Source organism: Medicago sativa, chromosome 8, assembly GCF_051527215.1.
Source record: "Medicago sativa cultivar Bolivia chromosome 8, Bolivia_mono, whole genome shotgun sequence".
Classification (NCBI taxonomy): domain Eukaryota; kingdom Viridiplantae; phylum Streptophyta; class Magnoliopsida; order Fabales; family Fabaceae; genus Medicago; species Medicago sativa.
Genome location: NC_140756.1, coordinates 27392210 through 27416519, shown reverse-complemented (window position 1 = coordinate 27416519; position 24310 = coordinate 27392210). Strand labels below are relative to the sequence as shown.

Sequence of the window (24310 nt, the reverse complement as noted above, 5' to 3'; positions counted from 1 at the left end):
CATTATTATCATAACATAGCATGCATATTCAACCTCTAATCAAGTCATCAACAAAAGCTCATCATTTATCAACATCAATCAATGATCACATCACTTACCTCATTACTCAATTCAGCATGCTTAATTCAACAAGTACAATTCATCATTTCAAGTTACAAGCAATCAATCATCATCATCAAAGAAATCACCACATCTTATGTATATACATATACAATTCTCACCTCATCATTATCATCCAATCAATTATCATCAAATAGGTTCACCAAGTGTATAAGTACAAACAAATAAGACATACAATTAGAGCATAATCAATTATTCACAACCATCCACAAAATCCACCAATGTACATATACACCAATCCACATAATCACAACATTCACCAAATTTCACCAACACACAATTCACCAAGTCATATATTCAATTATGACACAACTCATCAATTATTCAAATGCATACAATGTTCTAGACTCTTCTCTAGATGCATGTGGTACCAAACTCCTCCAAGGTCGTCACCTTATGATGCAACAAAAACATCATTATCAACGGCTATAATCAACGGCAATATGGATACAAGTATCCGGTCAACGGCAATATGGATATAACATCTGACACGACATATAATGCATGAACATATGACTCATTTCACCATGCATATGTTCACAACAATTCAACGGCTATAATCAACGGCTATAAATCAACGGCTATCATCAACATTCAACTATATCATATAGTTTAACAACTTCATACAATTCCTCGTAATCAACGGCTATATATGCATTCCTCTCCAATCACATCCAAATTAGCATGTATAAACTCATCACCAACACTAAACATTTGACATGTTCAACAACAACATATCATAAAAATTTTCATCACCATTCAATTAGTATATATGCATCGACAACAATTCACCACCACTTGACATATATACAATCACCAACAATATTCACTATTCAGTCAACATATAACTGTCACATATATACATCATCAATCATTTCCACATAAATCAACATATAGTTGCCACACTTCCACATAATTCCTTACAATCCAAATAAAGGAACAAATACAACATATGATCACAAACATCATATTCATCACTCAACAACCATTCATACATCATCTCATAATCATATCAATCTAATCATAAAGGGTTCATAAGCAATTGGCTCTCAAAAATCATTTTATACCAAGTTCGTCTCCAAAACTCACAACATTAAAAATAGTTGAGCACCTAAGCCGAAACCAAGTAAACGAGTTCAATTGCCTATGCCATGTATCCTCACAAGTCACACATATGTGCAGTAGAGATTACATAAGCATTTCATCGGCCAAATACGATGAATTCATAAAAATCACAAAGTTCGTCTCTTAATTAATTCATTTCAATGCCAAGCAACATAAGAACTCAATAGACCCCTTTAAACAAAGTTATTTCCTTCATAAAACACCCCTAGATGGTTAGGATAAAGCCCCTACACTTTGGAACAAGTTTGGAAGCAATTGGATTGAAGAAAAATGCATTTTTAGGGTTCCTTGTCAAACAGGATCGTGGCACGTGGGTCTCCCATCGTGGCACGATTTTTCCAGAGTCAAAAACACTAAAATTTCTGGGCAGCATCGTGGCACGTTGGTCCCGCATCGTGGCACGTTCTTAGTTTGACAGACAGCATCAGATTTTTAACCTTCACGTTTTCGAGCATAAAAATCAAACCGTTAATCCGTTTTCGATGCCGTTTTCGCCTACATTCTCCTAACACTTAGCTCTATCATAATGTACATAAAAATTCCAGTTTCAAGCATCCCAAAATCATTTTCCAAAACCTCACATCATACTCATTTTTCAAAACGGTTAACACTCGAATTTTCACACGAAAATCCCGTTTTCTCCCAAACGACTCGACTAACAAAATCGCAACATGAAAACAGAAATTCTACCAAGTTCAATTCATCCATCAACATCAAAAACTCAGCCAACAACTTCATATATCAAAATTTCATTTTGGTCCTTCACATGAACAACTTAACACAACTTCACAAATTTGAACCACAACAACAAATCTCATCATAATTCTCCAATTCATGATACCCAATGCATCAATTCATCAACAACACATCTAAAAACAACAACAACAACATCTAATCATGAAATCATCCACAATTTAACAACCACAACTTCATTCTTCATCAATTTCACACAAAATCATATCATATTCATATATATCCATTTTGACATACAAATTCAACAACAACAACACAATTATCATACAAATCATGTTCTCAAACATAACAACAACAATTATGCACGAATTTACATCAATTAAAACCAATTCATCAATTTCATGAAAATGGGTAAAAGAGAAAAGTTATGAAATTATGAGTGAAGCCTAACCCTCTTACCTTAATTCTCCACAATCAATAGCTAGTGCCTCACTTTAGCTCCAACCCTTGATTCTCTAGCCTCTTCTAGCTCTCTCTAGTCCCTTCTCTTCAAAACCCTTTTTCTCCTCTTGAGCTTTTCTCTCTAACTCTCTCTCTAATTGTGAAATGAAATGAAATGAAAATGTTTGTAACCCTATCTCTTCACTAACACAAGTTTATAAAGGCTCACTTAATGGGCTTATCTCACAAACCTTAATGGGCCTAACCCATTTCTAATTCAACCTCAAAAATGTTACTACTCACTTACCGGTAAAATATAACACTAACGGTCACTTAACGGTAAATAAAATAATTACTACACTCTCCAACACTTAGTAAAATAAAACCCTCACTAAGCACTAAAAATAACCTTCGGCAAAAATTACAAAATTACCCCTGCCCTCAAAATGACCAAAATACCCCTAAGTCCAAAATGACTAAAATACCCTTCTAACACCGAATTCTACGAACCCCAACCAAAAATACACACAGAGGCAATTAATCACATAAGAGCACATATAACAAACACAAATAAATAATAAAATAAATCTAACGAAAATCGGGCTGTTACAGTTGTTGTTTCATAAACCCATAAAAATCACAATGCATGTTGCCTCTCACTTTTCCTCCTTCAACTTTCAATTTCAATTCAATTTGCAAGAAATCAAGATATTAAAATCAAAATCAAAATAAAAATCAAATCTTCTTCCATATTTACCGGAAAATCCAATATGCGAACCAATCAAACGAGAATAGAGGAACCAAAATCGAAAGTGCTCTGAACAAAGTTTGCGGCGAAAGGGATGGTGGCAGTTACAGAACAACGGCGACGCACGGACAAAAGGGTCATTGAAGGGAGATGGGTTGTGATACGGGTAATGAAACGAATCTAAGATGCTCTAAGGAGAGTTGGTGGCGAGCAGTGGTGGGTGTTGGAGGATGGTGACGCACGACGGAAAACAACAAGCTGAAGAGAGAGTGATGAAGGGTGAAGACGTGAAGTCCTTGAAAATGGGTTCTTTGTAACGGGTTAAAGGCATGGGTCGGGTCCTATTTTACCCATTCCCAATCCATTTAAAAAAGTAAAATAAAAATGAAAATTGCCACATCACCATTCCGTTTGGTGACTGGATACAAAATTGACGGCAGGGACCAATTGCAGTAACGAAGTAATAATGTGGGGATTTTAAAAACATTTTTTAAAATGGAGGGACTATTTTCAAAATTGCGCAAAATGTAAGGACCAAAAATATATTTAACCCTAGAATCTACTATACTATGCATTTGATTGTTAGTATTTAAAATTGTATATACTGCTATAGCTACATTGGCTCACTACAATTCAAATGTGATTATATATATAGGATTTAAAGTACAAACCTTTATTTTGGATGTTTATATTGCAAGTGTCTGACACTTCAAGTATATAAAATGTCAAATTATTCTCATAAATTACCTAAAGTTAGTTAAAATGTTCTCCGGTCGAGTAATTCTTATAAATGTAATGATGTGTCATGTAACACATCACCATCTTGTTTACCGCTGTTTTCGGTAAACTACGGGCTAGTTTTGATAATTACAAGCGAGACTGAACTAGAAATCTCAGGACATGTTGTGCAAAGATTTTGATCGAAAACGGTTTGAAAAAAGGCCACGAAATGCACTCAGGTTACTTAGAGAGCATGACAGATGCACTGTCTCTCGACAGGTTTGAGATTGCGAGTAAAAGCAAGATAAAATTAAAGGAAAGGGTAAAAGTTAAAACACATAAGCTTAAAGGAATGTAAAATGCATTACATTAAAAGTAAAGTGGTCTACAAATCAGATTACATACATTCTGTATAACTCGTTTCCCTAGACGCCGGTAGTTTGAGTGTTGTAGAATTTCTATAAATGATTTGCGATCCATTTTTCGACTAGGAAACTCTTATTTATACATAAAGAAAATAATTGGCAAAAGCCTAATCCCAAGATCAGCACTTTCTCCATCTTGGACAACCGCTTGCCCCCACGTTCCCACTAAGGAAACCGCCTTTGAACTTGAAATCGTGCATTTCCCGCCTTGTCTGCTTGACCTCGACGCAACCCCACTTTTAGCCTTGTTCTATCGAACTCTTGATCATGCGTGTTAAGTTTGATATCTTGTCGAAATCCTCATATTAGAATGAAAAAGTCTTCGATTCCTGCAAAGTTAAAAGTCAACTAAATGTTGACCACATTAAATGAATCTATCGAAATTACAGGCTAACAAGATGCCCCCCAAAAATGCCATTTTCGACGAAATATCTTCAAAAGGAGAACTTGGCATTTTTGAGAAACTCAAAACATTATGGCAGTGCTTTTCGTCTGATGGTTAACACCATTTCATATCTTAATGGGCCACCTTTTACGGACGTGTGTTAATGCCTTGATGAACCGTTATCCAAAACTTCTTTTGTGGTGATAGTGAGGTACCATTTTTTCAGGGAAACATGGGCTTTAAACACCTCTTTAAAGGAAACCTCCCTTAACTCCCCTTTGTTTGGAGAAACTGCTCTATAGTTAACTTCCCGCTATAAAGCCTATGGGTCTTTCCTTCCAAAGCGTTCCCCCATTAGCGTCTCACAAAGTTTTATCTTTCTCATCCCCTAAAATGGAAATGCTTCCAAACGATCTCCTTATGGTTATCACCAAAAAGATTGCTGCTTTTGGGACTCAAGATCTTATGAATCTTGGTGCCAAGCTCCGCCATCAACTTGCCAACAAAAAGGCGGCGTTCCATCATGGTTGGATAACCGGGTAAGTGATGGGAGTAATGGACTTAGAAAATATTAGTGCTTCATGAAATCTTGTGGTAGATATTCTGAGTACTAGTATCGCTGGTTATAATGAAGGAAGTCGATCTTGTGGAGACGACAACGTCACTTTGGATATGGTGGGCTCAACTAGCCATCATGTAAATTGTGAACAAGTATAAAACATATAATGTCATTATCTCTCTCATACTCTTAATGTTTTATACTATATCTTTTTTTATGCCTTGTTCTTTATGGTTTAACGTCATCTTGTCCCTCTTACCTCTCAAATGAAGCTAAATATTTTGATAAAGAACATTCATATTTTATTAAGTAGTAATAAAACCTTTTATAATAAAGACCTCAAGTTGGAACTCTTCTCAATTCATGTGTTTTTTTCACCTTCGAAACTTTGGCATTACTCTGAACTCTTCTCAATTCTTATTCACTTCATACTTGCCATTTCAAGACTATTTCATCTCAATAAAATCAGAGGCACTTTTCGACCACAATCAACTAATATTATAGGTTCAAGATACTTGTTTTTTTTTTTTTTTTTTACTTAGGTGCTACATCACATCAATAGTCAATAGTATATATATAAAGTAAGGTTTTTTATGCCACGTGTCACTTCCACATTGATTCTCAATATTTTTATTATTTCTTCTATACCAATATTTTATTTAACAAAAATATCTCAACAAATTTTTGATCTTATGCACTCATTATTTTTTTTTTAAATTTTTATTGAATTTCTAATATTTTATGTTGCAGAAATATCTCAATAAACTACACATCAATCAATCAATAGTATATATATAAAGTAAGGTTTTTTATGCCACGTGTCACTTCCACATTCATTCTCAATATTTTTATTATTTTTTCTATTTTTGAAAACCAATATTTTATTTAACATAAATATCTCAACAACATTTTGATCTTATCCACTCAATATTTTGTTTAAATTTTTAATAATTTCTAATATTTTAAGTAGCAGAAATATCTCAACAAACTAGTCATTATACTTTCAACAAAGTTTACATTTACGATCTTATTTTATGATTAAAAGACTCCAATTTGTTTATTTGTTTTTAGGAAAAGAAGCTTCAATTAGTTATTACTAAAGGTTCGATTAGTTATTATGTTATCTTTTAACAGCATATTCTAATGCAAATGTTAACTATCAATAAATAAATTTTTGTTAATCACATATTTACATATTTTGAGCACAAGCAGAAACCCCAAACCTTCTTTTCATCTAACATTTTTTCTTATTCACATTTGCCAAACACCAATTTATTATTTCTCATACATATACTTTGATATATATATATTTCAACCACTTTATTTCCTTTCAATCGATTTTTCTCTCTCATACGCATGGGCCATGAAACAAACCCATGACCACATGTTTAATAAAGGGACCCAAAACTCTTACAACTTGGACTAATTCATTATTAATTTTGTTACACTTTTTATTCTTGCATTGGACATTCATCTCATCATTTATATTTATTTTTACGATATTATTATAATTGTAAATTTAAATAAATTCAATCTAATATACTGACACGTGTATTGGTACACGCAAACTGACTTATAAAACTTATTTAATATCTAATCCGGGCAACGTCGGGTCTCTAAACTAGTTATTTCAATAAAGAAACAATCAGATTTCTTAGCATAAGTTGTTTAACCAAAAAAATAAAATAAACCACATAGCACATATGGACTCCAATCATTTATGTCCTCTAAACCCAACTCTTAATCAACTTAGGACAACCAGCTCATTGCCCTTCAAGATAATATATAGTCATGCTCTGATAACTACAATGCAACATCATGGTTTTTAACAAGGGTTTTTTTTATTAAAAAAATAACCAATGAGTTTTATAAATCATTTTTCAACGATGGATTTTCAAAATACAAGTCATATATATACTATGTACAACAAGGAGACAATCCAATAATGTTGCAAAATTGGTGTGAAGTAGGAAGGAAATTGAAAGGTTGGAAGATTAAACACTAAGTAATTAAACTTTGATATAGTGTTGTGTGAATTGAAAAAATAGAGTGTGGGGGTCCCACATAAAATAGAACACACACATTAGTAATGTTTAAATAGTGGTGTTTAATTTTAAATACCTGATAATGATGAAAATAATAGTAATTATTATTTTTATTCATGAATATCACTTCCCATGATTTTAGCTTATATTCGTTGTGATAAGATTGAGAATCCAACTGAATTTCCTATCTTTCCTCTTCATTAGTTTGTTTCATCTAATTTTGTGGGTTTGTTTCTTTTTGAACTTATCTGATTAGTTTGTTACTTGAGCTGACTTGTAAGTTGCTTAATTTTTAAGTTTAATTAATTCTTAAGCTTCTCCAAATTAGTTACAAACTCTCCCTATAAAGGAGAGCTCACCTAGTTCAAAAATCACACCAAAGAGTTTCTATTGAGTTGTCGAGAACTCTTTCTCTCTTCTCCCTCCAGCTTGTGTTGACGAGGCTATTCTTTTCCTCATCTCCTTTTTCTTTCCCAACGAAATTAAGAGTGTTCTTAAGACCATAGTCCCTTTTCGGTATAATGTCCCTTCAGAATTAAGAATGGTCTTAAGTGCATAGTCCCTTCGATATTTTTATGTCCTTCGGAATAAATAATACTTTAAGATCATATTCCCTTTTTGGTATAATGTCCCTTCGAAAAATTATGAATGATCTTAAAATATATTCTTCTTCAATTCTTGAAGAAGTTAGACGTTAGAATGATGTAAAACCATATTTGAGTGATCATAGTATCATAGTTGGAGAAGTTAATAATTAGAATAGTGGTAACACCATATTTGAGTGGTCTCAGCACCATAATAGAGTGGTAACAGTACCATATTAAAGTGGTTTCAGTATTAAAGGGTGGTCTTAGTACCATATTTGAGGGTGCAAATCTCGAACGGTTTTCTACAGTGCATTAGTTAACTGCACAGTTGTAGCTGGGCTTGTTTTATCCAGGTGGCGGTGTGGTTGATAGTCTGTCTTGCACAACTTTGGTCAATGCCACGAAACGTCTTAAAGAGAGTGACCTGATCTTGACTCAACCTAGTAACAACTCCGGTAGATATTCTTTTTCAAAATGGAATTTGGAAATCCAAATACAACAGTTTGGAAATCCAAAAACAACAATTTTATGACGTTTCGTTCTGCCATGTTTACCAAAGTTATTACTGTTGAGATAAATTCCAAAAAGCCCTTTTAAATTGTTTTAATGATAACAAAACATTTAAATTATATTAAATGAATTATGAGATTATTTGTTATTTAACATGTGCTCTTGAGTGAATTTTAAAGATAGGTTACAAAGCAAGCAAATGTTTTCAAGAACATTCTCAGAACAAAGCTCATCACCATTCTCTTGACATGCCACGCCAAAGACAGCTCAAGCAAAGACAAAGTAGAAGATCTTGGTATTTAAGAAGAATTTATGTGTCAAGGATCTTTGTGGAAATATGGAACAAAAGGATCAAGAGTTCTATGCTACAAAAGGAACATATTTATTTTGATATACCTTCAAAGGAATGAAAAGAAATAAATAAATATAGATCCTATGAGAAAACAAAATGGAACTCATAAGCATTAGACAACACATCAAGAATGAAGTACAAGAGCCAATAGAAGATGGACAACATACCAAGCTAAAAGGAATGGATAAAATGCAATCACTTGTACTTGCTTTCTTTCTCTCCAAGGCGTGTAGGTATGACAACACAACAAAAGCAATCTTGGTTGCCAACTAGCAAACAAGAAATCTGCATGGTACTATTTATGATGTCACACTTTATTGCAAGCTGTCCAAGCAGATTTTTGAAAACGTTCAGAATTTCAAGAACAATCTGCCAAGCAATTTTTCATAAGAGTTTTTCACTTTGATGAGTTGGCAAACTTTCCTCTCCCCATTTTACCATGAGGAGCGTGTGTTTATTACAACAGCAAGGGACTCCATTCATCTATAAATACAAGGGCTTGCAAAGAGGAAAGGTATTGAGTCATTAAGCAAATATAATCATACTTGATTTCAAAAGCATCAAGAATACTTCAAAGGCTCTTTCATTGAGAACAATAGCCAAAAATCCAGCAGCAACTCTTTTTACTTGAGTTCTTTTCAAAGGCAAAAACAATGTATATAAAAAGTAAAGATATTGAAAAGAATCACTAAAAGTGTTTAGTGATTGTTGTTTGTAAAAAGCTAGTGAGTGAAACTAGTGTAAATCCCAAGGGGTGAAAAGAAAGAAATTGTAAGGAAGTGATCTAAAAGAAAAAAGAGGAGTTGAGGTTAAGTTATAACTTAACTATCTAGTAGATAATCTCACAGTATTGTGGGGACTGGACTGATCCACATTGGGGGGAACCAGGATAACTTCTTGTGTGTGATTTTCTCTTTCCCTATCTCTTTTATTTTAAACAATATCACACACTTCACAATATTACTATTTTATTAACTAACGCACTAACCTAATGTTGTTATAACAACAACACTAAGAAATTCACATATGCAACTTTGAAATTTATTTTTAAAAATCAGAACCGCACCGTGAATAAGTAAACAAACTGTCAACATAATAACAACCCCAAAAGGTTCTATATCAGAAATCAGCAGCCACCATCAAGAAATGGCATGGTTCAAACCTTATTTTAATACAATTGTGAGAAACCATGTCATATGACCAGCAAGTATATGAACAAGTAAGTTGTTGCTCCGCTGTCTAACCTAACTAAAAAGAAATTCACTAATATGACTAGTTAAATCAATATAGTTGATGAATTAAGTGAATGGTGGATAAAAATTAGTGCCTCACACTAAGTTTGCTATGAGTATGTTATGTTATAAAACATACGCTACTGCTGCGAATAAGAAAGTGTTGTTAGAATCTTCTTAAACCACTAAAGTTGTTGGCATTGGAGATATGAAGTCGCAATCCACGTCCAAAAAGAAAATTATTCTCTAGGACGTGATGCATGCTCCAAAATGAGAAAGAATCTGAATTTCAGATTTTTACTAAATAAGACTGAGTTGTCTAAGACTTAAAGAGAGACTTGTGTATCATGCATTCTTGTGGGAAAAGACTGCGCCTTTGATGGTATGTTTAAAATTAAATTCTTCTTCTATTTTATAAGTTGTGTGATTTTAATATTTGACATATCAAAATTTATCATTTGAACAAGCTTTTAATTTTAAACTTGAGTAACTTGGACTTAATTCCAAAGTTATATGGTTAGACAATTTTATTTTTTGCAGTCAAGATAAATGAACCAAAAGTTCATATAAATCAGTGTTTAGAGAATTTGAATCTCTAAATTTAATAAATTATTATGTGTGCCAACTTGATGACACATAATCTTGAAATGATAAAATGATCTTTTATCATATTTATTGATGACTGTGAATTTTGAAAAAATAAAATTGTTATGTTTGATATGTTCAATTTCTATAACGAAAATTGCAATATATGTTGGACAGAGTACCCAACTTTAAGAACAAAAATTCTAATTAAGAAGTTTTTGAAGAAAAGACAACCCAACTTGTCTTATTTTTTAACTTGAGATGGTATGGACTATATTTGAATACTGGACCCCAAGAGAGTTGAACTCACTAGTAGAGCATATGAATGTATATTCATTGGGTATGTTATAAATATCGAAGCATATAGGTTTTATGCCCTAAATTCTAAAGTGAGCATAGAATTAAACGATGTCGGTTTCTATGTAAATAAATACCCCTTCAAATCAAGAATAGTGGAGGCGCTAGTAGGAACACGACATTAGTGAGGGCAAAATAATTTCCCTTTAAAAATCAAGAACTAGTGAGGGCACTATATCTGATCACATTCCAATAATCAGAAATAGTTATGAAAACATCGTATGAGATGTTATTTAACCTCAAGGAGGTAAGAAAGCTATAATTGTTAAAGAATATAAATCTAATTATAAGGTTTGTATATTGGAAGAGGATCCATTTGGCCTTCAAGAAGTTTTGTCTTCATTGGATGCTAAATTTTGAAAAGAAACAATAAATGATGAAATGGATTCTCTAGAGTCTAACGAAACATGACTCTTAGTTGACTTGCTTCTTGGTTGTAAACAATCGGTTGTATTTGAATTTTGGAAGAAAAAAAAAACTAAAACCTTATGGTTCATTGCTAAATACAAGGGTTGCCTTGTAGAAAAAGGTTTTAGTTAAAGAGCAAAAATGTAGATTTCTTCGACACTCAATCACCAGTCACTAGAATCATATTCATGAGGGTACTAGTCCCTTTAGCTGCTCTTCATAACTCGATAGTACTCCAAATGAATGTGAAAGCTACCCTTTAAATGGTGAAGTAGAAGAAGAAATCTATATGGAACAAACTGAAAGTTTTGTGATTCATGCACAATAAAACAAGGTCTGTAAGTTAGATAATTCTTTGTATGGTCTAAAATAAACTCCTGAGGAATGGCATGAAAAAATTGGCATTCTAATGTTATCGAATGAGTATAAAGTGAATGAAAGTAACAAATGCATTTACTACAAATATGGAAATAATATTTGCACGATCATATGTCTATATGTAGACGACTTGCTCACATTTTGTTCAAATATTCATGTTGTAAATTATGTGAAATCATTGTTTATCAACAACATTGATAAGAAAGACCTTGACAAAGTTGAAATAATTCTTGGTTTCAAGATTACTAGATCAGAAAATGGAACTTTTTTGATGAATCTCACAAAGTTAAGAATATATTAAGGAAATGTAATTATTTTACTATAAACTTGCAAGCATATATTATGATCCAAGTTTAAGAACACTTGAGATGGTGTTAGACAAATATAATATGCAAGTTTACCAGTAGTCGGATGAGAAGCATTGATATGCTATTGAAAGAGTCATGAGGTGCCTTAAAGAGACTATGACTCTAGGATTACATTATGAGAAGTATCCTATTGTACTTTAATAGTACATGGTACAGATGAGGAGTAACCTATTGTACTTAAATAGTACAAGATATAAAATAGAACATCCTTCAATAGCGACAAGTGGGTTCTATGTCTGAGATAGAGTTCGATGCTGTAAGCAACTCTTGTTAAATCGGAATATTATCCGCTATGCAAAGGTTCAAGATGTAGGCGACACCTTTGTTTATTAGCAACCTTATAGAAAAGTTTGACGTATTATTGAAACCATTTTTCAAATTCAAATGGGGGATTGTTGGAACATTGATGTGAAGTTGGAAAGAAATTGGAAGGTAGGAAGATTAAACACCAAATAATTAAACTTTGATCTAGTATTGTGTGAATTGAAAAAAATAGTGTGGGGGTCTCACATAAAATAGAACACACACATTAGTAGTGTTTAAATACCTGATAATGATGAAAATAATAGTAATTATTATTTTTATTCATGAATATCACTTCCCATAATTTTAGCTTACATTGGTTATGATAAGATTGAGAATCCAACTGAATTTCCTATATTTCCTTCATTAGTTTGTTTCATCTAATTTTGTGGGTTTGTTTCTTTTTGAATTTATCTGATTAGTTTGTTACTTGAGCTGATTTGTGAGTTGCTTAAGTTTTAAGTTTACCTAATTCGTAAGCTTCTCCAAATTAGTTACAAACTCTCCCTATAAAAGGAGAGCTCACCTAGTTCAAAAATCACACCAAAGAGTTTCTATTGAGTTGTCGAGAACTCTTTTTCTCTTCTCCCTCCAGCTTGTGTTAATAAGACTATAATCCCTTTTTGGTATAATGTCCCTTCGATATTTTTATGTCCTTCGGAATAAAAAATACTTTAAGATCATAGTCTCTTTTTGGTATAATGTCCCTTTTAAAAGTTATGAATGATCTTAAAATATATTCTTCTTCAATTCTTGAAGAAGTTAGACGTTAGAATGGTGTAAAACCATATTTGAGTGATCATAGTATCATAGTTGGAGAAGTTAATAATTAGAATGATGGTAACACCATATTTTAGCGGTCTCAGTACCATAATAGAGTGGTAACAATACCATATTAAAGTGATTTTAGTATTAAAGAGTGGTCTTAGTACCATATTTGAAGGTATAAATCTCGAACGGTTCTCTACAGTGCAGTAGTTAACCACACAGTTGTAGTTGGACTTGTTTTATTCTGGAGACGGTGTGGTTAATATTCTGTCTTGCACAACTTTGGGTAGTGTCACAAAATGTCTTAAAGAGAGCGATCTGGTCGTGACTCAACCTAGTAACAACTTCGATAGATATTCTTTTTCAAAATAGAATTTGGAAATCCAAATACAAAAGTTTGGAAATCCAAAAACAACAAATAACATTTATTTTCTCGTAAATAATGTTATACACCATAGTACAGTTACAAAATGGAAAGAAGGAAATAGATACAATCTACAACTTAACCCTAAATTGATCTCGAACCAAAATGACAAGGTACAAAGATCCACATGTGGCATCGAACCATTTGCTTCTGATCACCAAAAAGTCATCTCATTGCAATGTGAGTAACATTTTGGACCAACTTGAAACTTTTAAAATGTAAAGGACCAACTTGAAACTTTTAAAACATAAGGGACCAACTTAAAAATTAAAATAAACATAAGGGATCAAACATGCAATTAAACATTTAATTTTCCATGCGAAGAAGCCCATATTTTTGACGAGTGCTCATGGTGTAATGTTATTTTAAGAGCACCAGTGCCCTAGATGTATATTTGTGGAAACTGGAATTGGATGTCATGTCACGTGTCATACACTGGGAATGGCGAGGGCAGAAAATACCATTTATGTAAAACTACTAAGGTTTCTTCTACTATCGAAACGTGTCAGTGACAGCACTCAAAACTAATCAAAGTATCAAATTAATCTAACAAAGGAACAGTGAATTTTAGTGCCTTGTTGTGTGGAGGGGACCACCGAGCGTGCATGAGCTGTTTCCATGCCTTTGAAAATGTTAGATCAATCAGATGATGATATGTACTATAGTTGCACAAATATGTGTGCTTCTTATTAAACCTGCTGCTGTTGTTACCTTTTCTCTGATTTTTCTACTACTGCTTTTGTGCACACAACCAATCATATTTTAAAGACATGTCTTTGAAATATTAGTTAAGAAAATGAAAAAAAATATATTAAAAGTAATATTTTTCACACTTTAAAATATTTGATAACATAATTTTTAAGAAATTTTGAATATAATTGTTTCTTTAACTAGTGCCTGAGAGACGATAGTCCGATTTTGTTTTTCAGTTGAGATGAAATAATAGTTATTCGAATATTATACCTAAAAAAAGTACTCTTTAGAATATTGTCCACTCATTCCTTTATGGAGCACGCATTCTATTCAATGATGACATTCAAATTGATAACATATGATAAAATTGAGAGTTTTTTTTTGAGAGTATTCATTTTTCTCTAAAAATTTTCCTTTCATAATGCTTATACCCTCTGGTCAATAATATAAGTTAAAATTTATTTTTAAAATTTATTTAATAAATGATATATGTGATCTATATACAGACTATATACATCATTTTTTTAAAGAATCTAAAAAGTATATTTTTGTTTATAATAGCAAGTGACCGGAGGGTCTATGTGTTATCCATCTCACCATTAAATTCTTACTCTCATTTTTATATTAAAAATTTATATGATCTGTTCTATTCAACGGTGAAATTGATAAAACCTTGAGAAAATTGAGAGATAAAATTTGAGAGAAACTATTTTTATGTTTAATGATATATGTGGTGAGACCTGCATTCCCTTGATTAATTGAGGATAATTACCTCTAATGACAAGTAGAATTCGATTCTGAAACGTAGGAGATGGAGTACACCCATTGAATGAAAGAAATGGATAAGTTTGTTGTTCTTGAGATGAAAATAGTAATTGATTGTTTTTTCTTTGATATGGTAAATTACTCCCAATTCATCAAGAGGTAATGTAGAAAAAACCGATATAACAAAATATAAAATAAAGTTAAATTGTTTTCATGTAATTAATTAGCTGTAATTTGTTTTCATAAGATATCTTAGATCATTTATGAAAATTAGCTGAAAAGAATATTGTTTAATGATTTCACATAAATTGATGATTTCACATAAATTAGCTGAAAAGAATATTGGTTAATGATTTCACATAATTTGTTTTCAAATGGGCTTCACTAAATTTGATGATTTCACATAAATTGATATAACTCGTTGAATTACTCTCTCCGTTAAAAAGAATATTGTTTAATGATTTTAAACACAGATTAAGCAATAAAATTGTCAAAAGACATCATAATTTTACTAAACTAATCTTATTATCTATTGGTTAGGCATGACAATGGGGCGGGGTGGGGACGGGTTTTACATTCTCCATCCTCATACCTGATTCTCATATACTTACCTGTTACCCTACCCATACCCAACGGGGATGAGAAATTGAACCTCATCCCCGTCCCTAACGGGTTGGGGTATCCCCGCCCCATCCCCATCCCCACATTGAATAAATTTTTTTAATAAAAAATAAAAGTTTTTTTTGCAATCCTTAGAGAAATGTTGTAATGCATTATTCAACAATATGTTCATTTTAACATTTGTTAGACCGCTTGATTTAGTTGCTTCTTTAAATATGAATGGTAATTTTTATAACACGGCAATTATCAAACAAAATAACATGATATATGAACATAAAGTATTTTTCTGCATTCGGGACGGGTTTGGGTACGGGTTCGGGTGGGTACCTATATACCCGTTACCCGTCCCATACCCGTGTTTTGACATCGGGGAAAACCCAAACCCATATCCGAACCCGGTCAAAACGGGGAAAACCCGTCAAATTGGGTTTGGTTCGGGTGGGTAACCACGGGTATGAGTTTTGTTGCCATGCCTACTATTGGTAGGTTTCCCACCATTAGAAATGTAAAGTAGATATAATATTTTAAAAGTAGTATGCATGGTATTAATTAGAGGACACAATCGAAAAAAATTATAATTTACATTAAAAAATAAAAATGACTTTCATTTTAAACAAATTTTTTCACTAAAATTACATTCATTCTAAAATGAAGAGACTATAATCGGTAGGAGAGACTAGAATCAATAGGAGAGATTCGGTTGAAAGAGTTCAATTAACCAAATGGATACAATATTGATCCTCTATTTTTCCAACAACGCTAATTCTCAATGTTTGCTATTAAGTTACCCCATCCCCTACAATTCATTTAAAATCCTTGTAATCTATTAATTATTTTACAAATTAAATTCTTTAAATCAAATTTATCTCTATAAAAAATTAATTTATATAATTTTTTTAGGGATACATTATCACTATATTTTACACGTATTTAATCATGTGTTGTCAAATAAATTAATAAATATATGAGCCATCGTGTAAGTTAATAAAGGAAAACAAAAATATAAATAAGGCTTCCGTCTTCCATTGGTTGTATTATATGTTGATTTTAGGTTTTGATGTTGTATCCTGCTTGATTTGTATTGTGATTTTGTTTTTGCATGTGTCGTCGTCTGACCTTTATTCTGAACTTTTTGTGTTGGTTCAAGTACTTCTTATACTCATTTTTCTATATTATTTAAGCCATTGTCATTTAGATCATAGGTTTGAGAATCTATTCTATATATAAAAGTTACGCAACGCCATAATTTTTGCCCTAATTAAACCTAAACCCTAGAGAATAAAATTACTGTTTTGACCCTAACCTTAACCATAATCACGAAAAAGCTATAGTAACAAAAGAAGAGAAAAAGAAGGCACGGCAAATCAAAGAAAATCAAGGAAAAAAAATTAACGGATAAACATAAGAACAAAAAAAAGCCACGAAACAGTAACAAAAGAAGAGAAAAAAAGGCACGACAAATCAAAAAAATCAAGGAAAACAAATAATGCCATAGGAAAACAAATTTTTCCTCTCTCTCACGCGTTTCTTCTTCTTCCTCTTACCATCATCACCACCGCCAACCCTCTCCCTCTCTCGCCGCAAATTTCTTTCAAAGCCGCAAATTCCTGTTTTTCCACTCTTTCTCTCACGCGTTTCTTCTTCTTCCTCTTATCATCATCACCACTGCCAACCCTCTCCCTCTCCTTCTCTCTCTCTCTCTCTCTCTCTCTCTCTCTTTCCTTTGTATCTTTTTTTCATTAACGGGTTTCGTGTTTACTCCACTGTAGTTCCTTTCTTCTCTGCGATTCCACCGATGCCGTTTCGCCGCCGATGGGTATCTCAAAGGAACAGCTTCTGCATCAGTTAAAGGTTAATTTTATTCAATTTCGTATATACCCCTAATTTCACTACCGTTGACTTCATGATTCTGATTAACTGCAATGTTTATTTTACTTTTTATTTTTTTCAGGGACTTCAAATTGAATTTTCCAATTATGAACATCCAGTTGTTTTAACTGTTGAGGCACAGGTAAATAAATTACTTTTTATCCTTTAAAATTTCTATCATTTTTTTATCTGATAACATATAGTGTCTGTTTTTTCTTCAGGCAAAGTATGTTGGCAATGATGGCCTCGGTAAAAATTTGTTTTTGAAGGTACATTTATAATATAAGTAAAAAAAGTTACTTTTTTTTTATGGTTATTGTTATTGAATGTGTATGATATATGATACCTGATAATTAATATTGTTGCGAAATAGGATAAGAAGAACAGGTTTTACATTGTTTCTGCTTTAGCTGAAACCAAAGTAGATTTGAAAGGTATGCATAATTTTGTAAACCTGTGTATGTAGTTTGTTTGTTCAATTGCTTTTATTGTCTCAGATATTAATGAGTTTGCTTTGTTGCGTCGAAGCTGAGCAGTGTTATCTCAGCGGCTTGGTTTGGGAAAGGGTGGACTAAGAATGGCGCCCGAAGAGGCTTTAGGTGAATTACTTCAGGTCTGTTTGTTCCTTCGCTATTTGAATATGTGTGTATGTGTGTTAACTGTCATTGAGATGTGTAAGCTACGTACATTCTGAAAATGTTTAAGATGTATGGTCAACTATTTTCATTGCTGCACATCATATAGTGTATAAGAGAATTAGTAATTCATATTGAAGCATTCACCAATTGAATTGGCAGTGCAAATTGTTAATTCAATTAATCTGGTCAAATGATTTATCCAATCTTTGTTATAGAAACTGTTTTTTCATAGGGTTTTCACTGTTTCTAATTTTCTTCAAATTCGTTCTGATCATCATCATATTATCACAATTCTACTAAGCTTCTTGCTTTCTTTTTGTGATCTGTATGTTGTGTATCACAATTCTACTAAGCTTCTTACTTTCTTTTTGTGATCTGTATGTTGTGATATGTGAGTTGGGATTGAGCGCACATGGAGGATTTTGACGATGAACAGTACACCATATCTTAACTGGCTTTCCTTTGTTCTGCATAGAAACAAAAGAAAAGAAGTGGTAATCACAAACTTCAATGGTGCCGGCATCGGATTTGGTATGCTAATTTCATTATCACCATTCATTCATTCACCTTCCCCAATCTCTATCTAATTCACACTGTTTTTTTTTCTTTTGCAGGTTTTGGTGTTGGTTGCGGTTTCGGTGTCATTGATTGGGTATCGGAGGTCCGTTTCTATCTTCTATATGCTTCAATTTCATTCCTCAATTATTTTAGGCTGCAATTTGACGTTGGATTTTGTTAACTCAGAAGTCATTTTTTCATTTCATTTTATTCTAATGTTGTCACTTTAGACAAATTCGTTAAGTATGCTTGCTTATATAACTGATTGTATATTGGTATTTAGTAGAGGATGGAAAGTTTTAATTTCATTAGTTGTTTTTTCTCGGTAGAGGATGGAAAATGGGTGGACTGGAACTTTCTTAGATTATTAGAGAGTTAATCAATAAGAGCTGAGAATTGGAACGCATGATTTAGTATTTGAAACCATACTCCTGCTTTTTAGATTCCTTATATTCACTCGGCTTCTCAAAGAAACCATGTAACTGTCAAAATGTCAACTTACTTTCATTTTACAGCTATAAAAATTGTTTTTTTCTTTCCATAGGCTATGAGTTTTTAATCTGATATGAGAAAGTCTAATGGCTATCAAGAAAATCAGTCACAACTTACTGTGAAGTGATTGCTTGGCAAGCTCCTTTCTGTTGATTTGATCTATGTTTAGTTGTTTTATTTTCTTTTTACTGCAGTTGTCAGAAGATTTGTTATGTGTTGTTGTTCTTCCCTGCGTTATGATTTTTCTCAATCCAACTCTACCAAACCCATATTCTTCTCAATCCATTAACTATGATGTCTTGAAAGTATCTTATTCAAATTTCACATTTCTGTTTGTTATTGTATAGAAAATAAGATTTTTCATTGACGCAATCAGAGATGTCAATGATTTGAAGGAGGCGTGGAGGTTTGATGTGTGTATTCTTGATCTGTGGAGCATGGTCAACAACAAGGTAACGAGCATTTGATAATCGAATTTCACTGTTATAGTTTGTTTTTTACATGATTTATTTATAGTGATAAGAATAAAGTTTTGTTCCATATTGTAATATGGTTTTTCAAAATATAACGAGAAAAAAAAATGAAATTTGTAAAAAATCAACTTGAATGAAATCGTGTTGAAAGGAAAAAGCAATTTTGTGTTTATTGTAGTGAAAATTGTGAAATTTGGTTTTTACAACTGATTTGTAGCTTTATTTTACCATTCACAGACTTTTGTTGATGGAAATGTGGACTTTGGATTTGCAGGTATGTTTATTTCACTATCAAGTTTTTCTAGAGTTCTAAGTCTACCCTCACTTCTTTCAAATGATTAAATGATTTTGCCGATGATACTGTTTTCTTCTTGAATGTGAAGTCGATGCTTGAACAAATGGGTACTTTTCTTGCAGAGAAGCTAATTCTTTTATTTTATTTGCTGCAACATTATTAGTCATTTATTAATTAAGTACTACAATTATAATTCCCTTCATTTGAGTCATTACAATTATCATTCCCTTCATTTGAGTCATTACATGTTTTTTCTTCAAGAAGTTTCTAACAGTTTTTGTTAATGGTGAAATTAGAAAGGGGATTGCGGTGGCGCAAACGGATGGAGACACGGGCTCGCTTGGCCATCCAACAAAGTCTCAGCTTCATTAACACATGGTAATCAATATTTACAGGTTTTTGATTTCCATATTTCCTTCTTTTCAGTCATTTGATTTTTTTTTTCTTCATTTTCATTATTTCAATGGATTGATTCATTCTCGAAACTTTGATCTGTTCTTAAATGAATTTGTCTTAAATTTGGTCTAAAAGGCTACGGATATTTCGGAGCGACGATGAAAGTGAAGAAGGTCGAGTGATTGTTGATTGAATTTATTGAACGTGAATTTGATAGATCCAAGATTATAGCTGAAGGTGACTAAATGGATTACATATGTATGGTTTATTGGTTCCTCAAAGGATTTCATGTTAACCATTTTTTTTAATTATGTGATTAAATAATTTGAATTTGTTTATGGTTTCTTCAGTTTATGATTTTGTTCCTGTAATTTTTTAAAATTGTATTATTCCATTTTAAACTGCTGGACCTTCAGGCGCCAAAACCTTACCCTTTTATTCTGCTGAAATGACATTATTACCGCTCTGCTGGAAAACTGAAATCCCATACATTGTGCGCCATGTTGGATCATTGGAAGAATGAACCCCATATCATACGTTTTGTAGATATAGGCATCATGATGATTGCATAATGTAGCTCATTTTGTTCTACTTATGTGGCTAGAGTCATAAACCATACCATTCTATTCCTTCATTCCCATATCAAAAGCTTGAATCATCCTTACTGATAGAGCTGTCAATGGCGCGATTGGAGAACTTTACTATGCACGTTAAGGACAGTGCTGCTGCTGCTGCATTGGTCTAATATAAAGGTATGGTTATACTAATAATGGAGCATGTTTTTGTGTTTAGTTTGCAGTTGAAGGTGAACATGTTGTGATGGTTATAATGTTTATGTTTAAAATAGTGATCTTATTTGTGCACTTTTGATCTGGTATTGGCAGTTCAGGGTAATGTTGGTCCGACTATTGACAGTGCTTTTAGAAGGGACTTGGTTAATCTGAGGACCTGTCACATGGACTATGATATCTGCAGTGTGAGTCGTGATATCCTTGATCCATTTTTCACTCAATGTGTGATGTACTCTGTTATAAGAATCATCTGTGTTGCATGAACAAAATGATCGATGCTTTATTGGACATATACAACACTCGGTTAAACTCTTAGTCACTCAATCATTGTGTTTTTTCAATCACATACATGAAGCGCATATGTATTTGTTTATTATATTATATATTATTCTTTTGTGATCTCATGACTGTGTTCATTTGGTCAATCACTTTTTATTGTGTTGTTGTTTGGTGACAAACCAATGTTTTTATGTAAAAAGGGAAGGCTGTCTGCTTGCTTTGCAAGAGGGTTTGGCTTAGAGGTGGATCCTTTCGTGATGCTACGCGATCTAAATCAGAATGCGATTGAGGAGGCCGTTGAAAAGAAGAATGGTAAGGTTTATTTTGCAGATGGTTGGGAGATTTTGAAGAGGTTTTATAAGATTTTTGCTGTCACGTAGGTTACATTTGTACATGCAAACCGACACCTTTTCCTGCTTGAAGTTCGAAATATGCACGGAGAGGAATTGATGTATCCTCAATTCATTCCTCCAGAGAGACTGCTACTGCCAAATCAGAGTGCTCATGAGTACATAAATCCCTTCATTCGATATGGTTATAATGCCCTTTTTCTTCCCACTAACTTCTGTCATGTAATGGTCAAGGGTTAACCCACGCTGATGTTACTATTGGAAAGTTGGTGAGTTTATTGTTAGCGTTTTCCTTTTTCAGTGTGTTGGTATAATTCTGTTTATATTTAATTCAAGATGTTTTTTGTATGTAATCAGAAGATGAATTGGCTTTGGTTCTTCCAAGCTGCATTTCCTCATAAGTCATCTGAATTTACTGTCATTGATTACCTTGGGTACACTTGAAAATTGTTTATGGACTTCTGTCATGATGAAGGAGTGTCGTGCGTATTTTCCGGATAGTGGAAAGCACTGTGCGATGCCCGTAAGTTGACTAAAGGAATGACTATCAAATTAGGTGTTACTGGAACAACCAATAATAGGGTTGTCTATCTTTGTGCACCTCTCATGTTGGTTCTGAGAACCAAAATGCCTCCGTCTGCATGTGCAGGTGAAGGTGGCCCGTGTTATCGATTTGAGGAGTAATTCTAGAAAAATTAGTTGAGTTCATTCTCGCAGCTCAGATGTGATGTGTTTCTGTTAGTTTTTAGGTGTGTACTTTGTTGGTTGTTTGTATTTTTTTTTGTTGCATTTCAGTGGCTTAGTGTTTGAGCAATGAAGGAATTATTAGAGGAGCTCTTATCCGTCGTTATGTGTACTACTTTGTTATGTCAGCTACTTATGCGTACTGTGTTGTATTCCAGTGACTTGAAGATTAAGCAATCATAAATCTGTGTTGTTCATTTATATTTTGGCTATGTTTTCATGATTAAGACTTTGGAGTCATTTTGGATGAAGTTATGAATCATGTGTTAATTGAACTTAAAGCATCTTCTAATGAAAGAATTTGCACTGTTTTACCTTTTGATAATTGAAGACCAAAATATGTCATTAGTTAGAGCCTCTGCATTTTCGGCCTCTGCATTGTAATTACTTGATGAATAAGCAACCCCTAAAATTGATTTGGAACATTATTATGCAGACTTGCCCTTCACTATATTTGTTTGGTTGAAAGCTGAAAAAAAGGGACTAACAAAGGATATGTGCCATATTTAACTTATAGGATGTCGACCAATGTTTGAATGTTAATAACAAGACTGTATTTACATTGACAGCGTGCAGATTCAGCCTTTCAAATTGTTCAGCTATATACCATTCAACAATGATAGTACATAGGTCTATTATAACTACTCAATGCAGTCATTGGTTTTACTTGCCAGATTAAGTTACTTATGGCACTATACTCGAAAAAAACAAGAATTGATGCTAAAAAAATCTCATAATTCACTATAAAGGTTTTTTTTTCAGTATAGAAGTTTGTCATTATAGTTTAAAATAGTTTAAAATATGAGCCATCATTCCTAAATAATATCAACATTGGCTGTCAAGTTTGCCTTATTTATGCAAATATATCTGGACAAAATAAGCTACCTGAAGTGTGATTTAACTAAGTGTAATCATAATACTATATTAGCTATAGGTGATACCTTTGTTCAGATGGTTAACTATATTAAATATATTTGTGTATATTTTGTTGTTTTTTGGGCTGGCTATGTTTTCTGTTTATATATTTTCTGCATATTTAGTTATATTGGTTTTGGACGTTTTAGGTTCTTTGCATACAAGCTTTTGGTATTTTAAACTTCATGTATCCTTAAAAACTTGAATCCTTAACAAATGATATATCTTTATACATTTATAGTTAGTTGCCCTTTCTTTTGTGCATCGTTAAAATTTTCCAAGGACTCATACCATACATTGTTGAGTTTGCTTCTCTCATTTGAATTTGTCAAAAATTGTACCATATTGAAAAGTTACTAATTTCTTTTTAGTACTTTGGATATTTTTATTCTCTTTGTTATGAATACTCAAAAGTGCACATTAAGAGAGTCCTACTCTTTTTTAGGAATTGGAGAATTTTCTTGGTAGTATATCTGCACTTTTTCCATTTGAGAGGTCTGCTACTAATGCTATGTCATGTTTTGCTGACTTGCTGTTGTAGAGTTTTTGGGCCATTTTTTCTGCTTCCGGTGTTGTTCTATTGCCGATTCAACTCACGTTTTTCTGGTCTCGGAAGATAATTTTGAAGCCCGCTTTGGTATGAGGCAGCTAGAGTTTGTGTTCTGCTGCAGATGTTCCAATCCATATATTCTGCATATGTTAAAATCCATATATTCTTTTCATGTCCTAATCCATATTTTATGTAAAAACGACAGTTATCAAGAATATAGATTAAAAATGCAACATCTCATGTTCTATTGTATTATGAATGTCATTTTTATCTTGCCAATTTATGATAAAAAGTCTCACTGTGGGATACTTTGAATTTGCCGAGTTTGAAAGGAAATAGGGTGGACTT

The 24310-nt window shown here is 32.7% G+C and overlaps 2 protein-coding genes across 11 annotated transcripts in view; one reads left to right on the top strand and one right to left on the bottom strand.

The window, feature by feature from the left end:
* The window catches only part of LOC146898043 (MADS-box protein SOC1-like), a 51158-nt gene that overhangs the window by 15408 nt on the left and 11440 nt on the right, over nt 1–24310 (bottom strand). The window lies entirely within an intron of this gene.
* LOC146898044 (uncharacterized) lies at nt 16793–24277 on the top strand. 10 transcript variants are annotated; one of them, XM_085734378.1, is made up of 11 exons: nt 16793–17463; nt 17564–17623; nt 17709–17750; nt 17855–17915; nt 18018–18094; nt 18595–18650; nt 18734–18780; nt 19517–19621; nt 20026–20044; nt 20234–20315; nt 23954–24277. In XM_085734378.1, the coding sequence occupies exons 1-7, from the start codon at nt 17425–17427 to the stop codon at nt 18765–18767; spliced, it is 369 nt and encodes a 122-aa protein (XP_085590504.1). In that variant the 5' UTR covers nt 16793–17424; the 3' UTR covers nt 18768–18780; nt 19517–19621; nt 20026–20044; nt 20234–20315; nt 23954–24277. The 10 variants fall into 10 exon arrangements, with proteins under 10 accessions (XP_085590504.1, XP_085590501.1, XP_085590502.1 ...); XM_085734375.1 differs by having other exon boundaries at nt 17703–17750; XM_085734373.1 differs by lacking the exons at nt 16793–17463; nt 17564–17623; nt 17709–17750; ... (2 more) ...; nt 20026–20044; nt 23954–24277 and adding exons at nt 19880–19916; nt 20469–20506; nt 20938–21085; ... (2 more) ...; nt 21784–22022; nt 22111–22698 and having other exon boundaries at nt 18183–18650.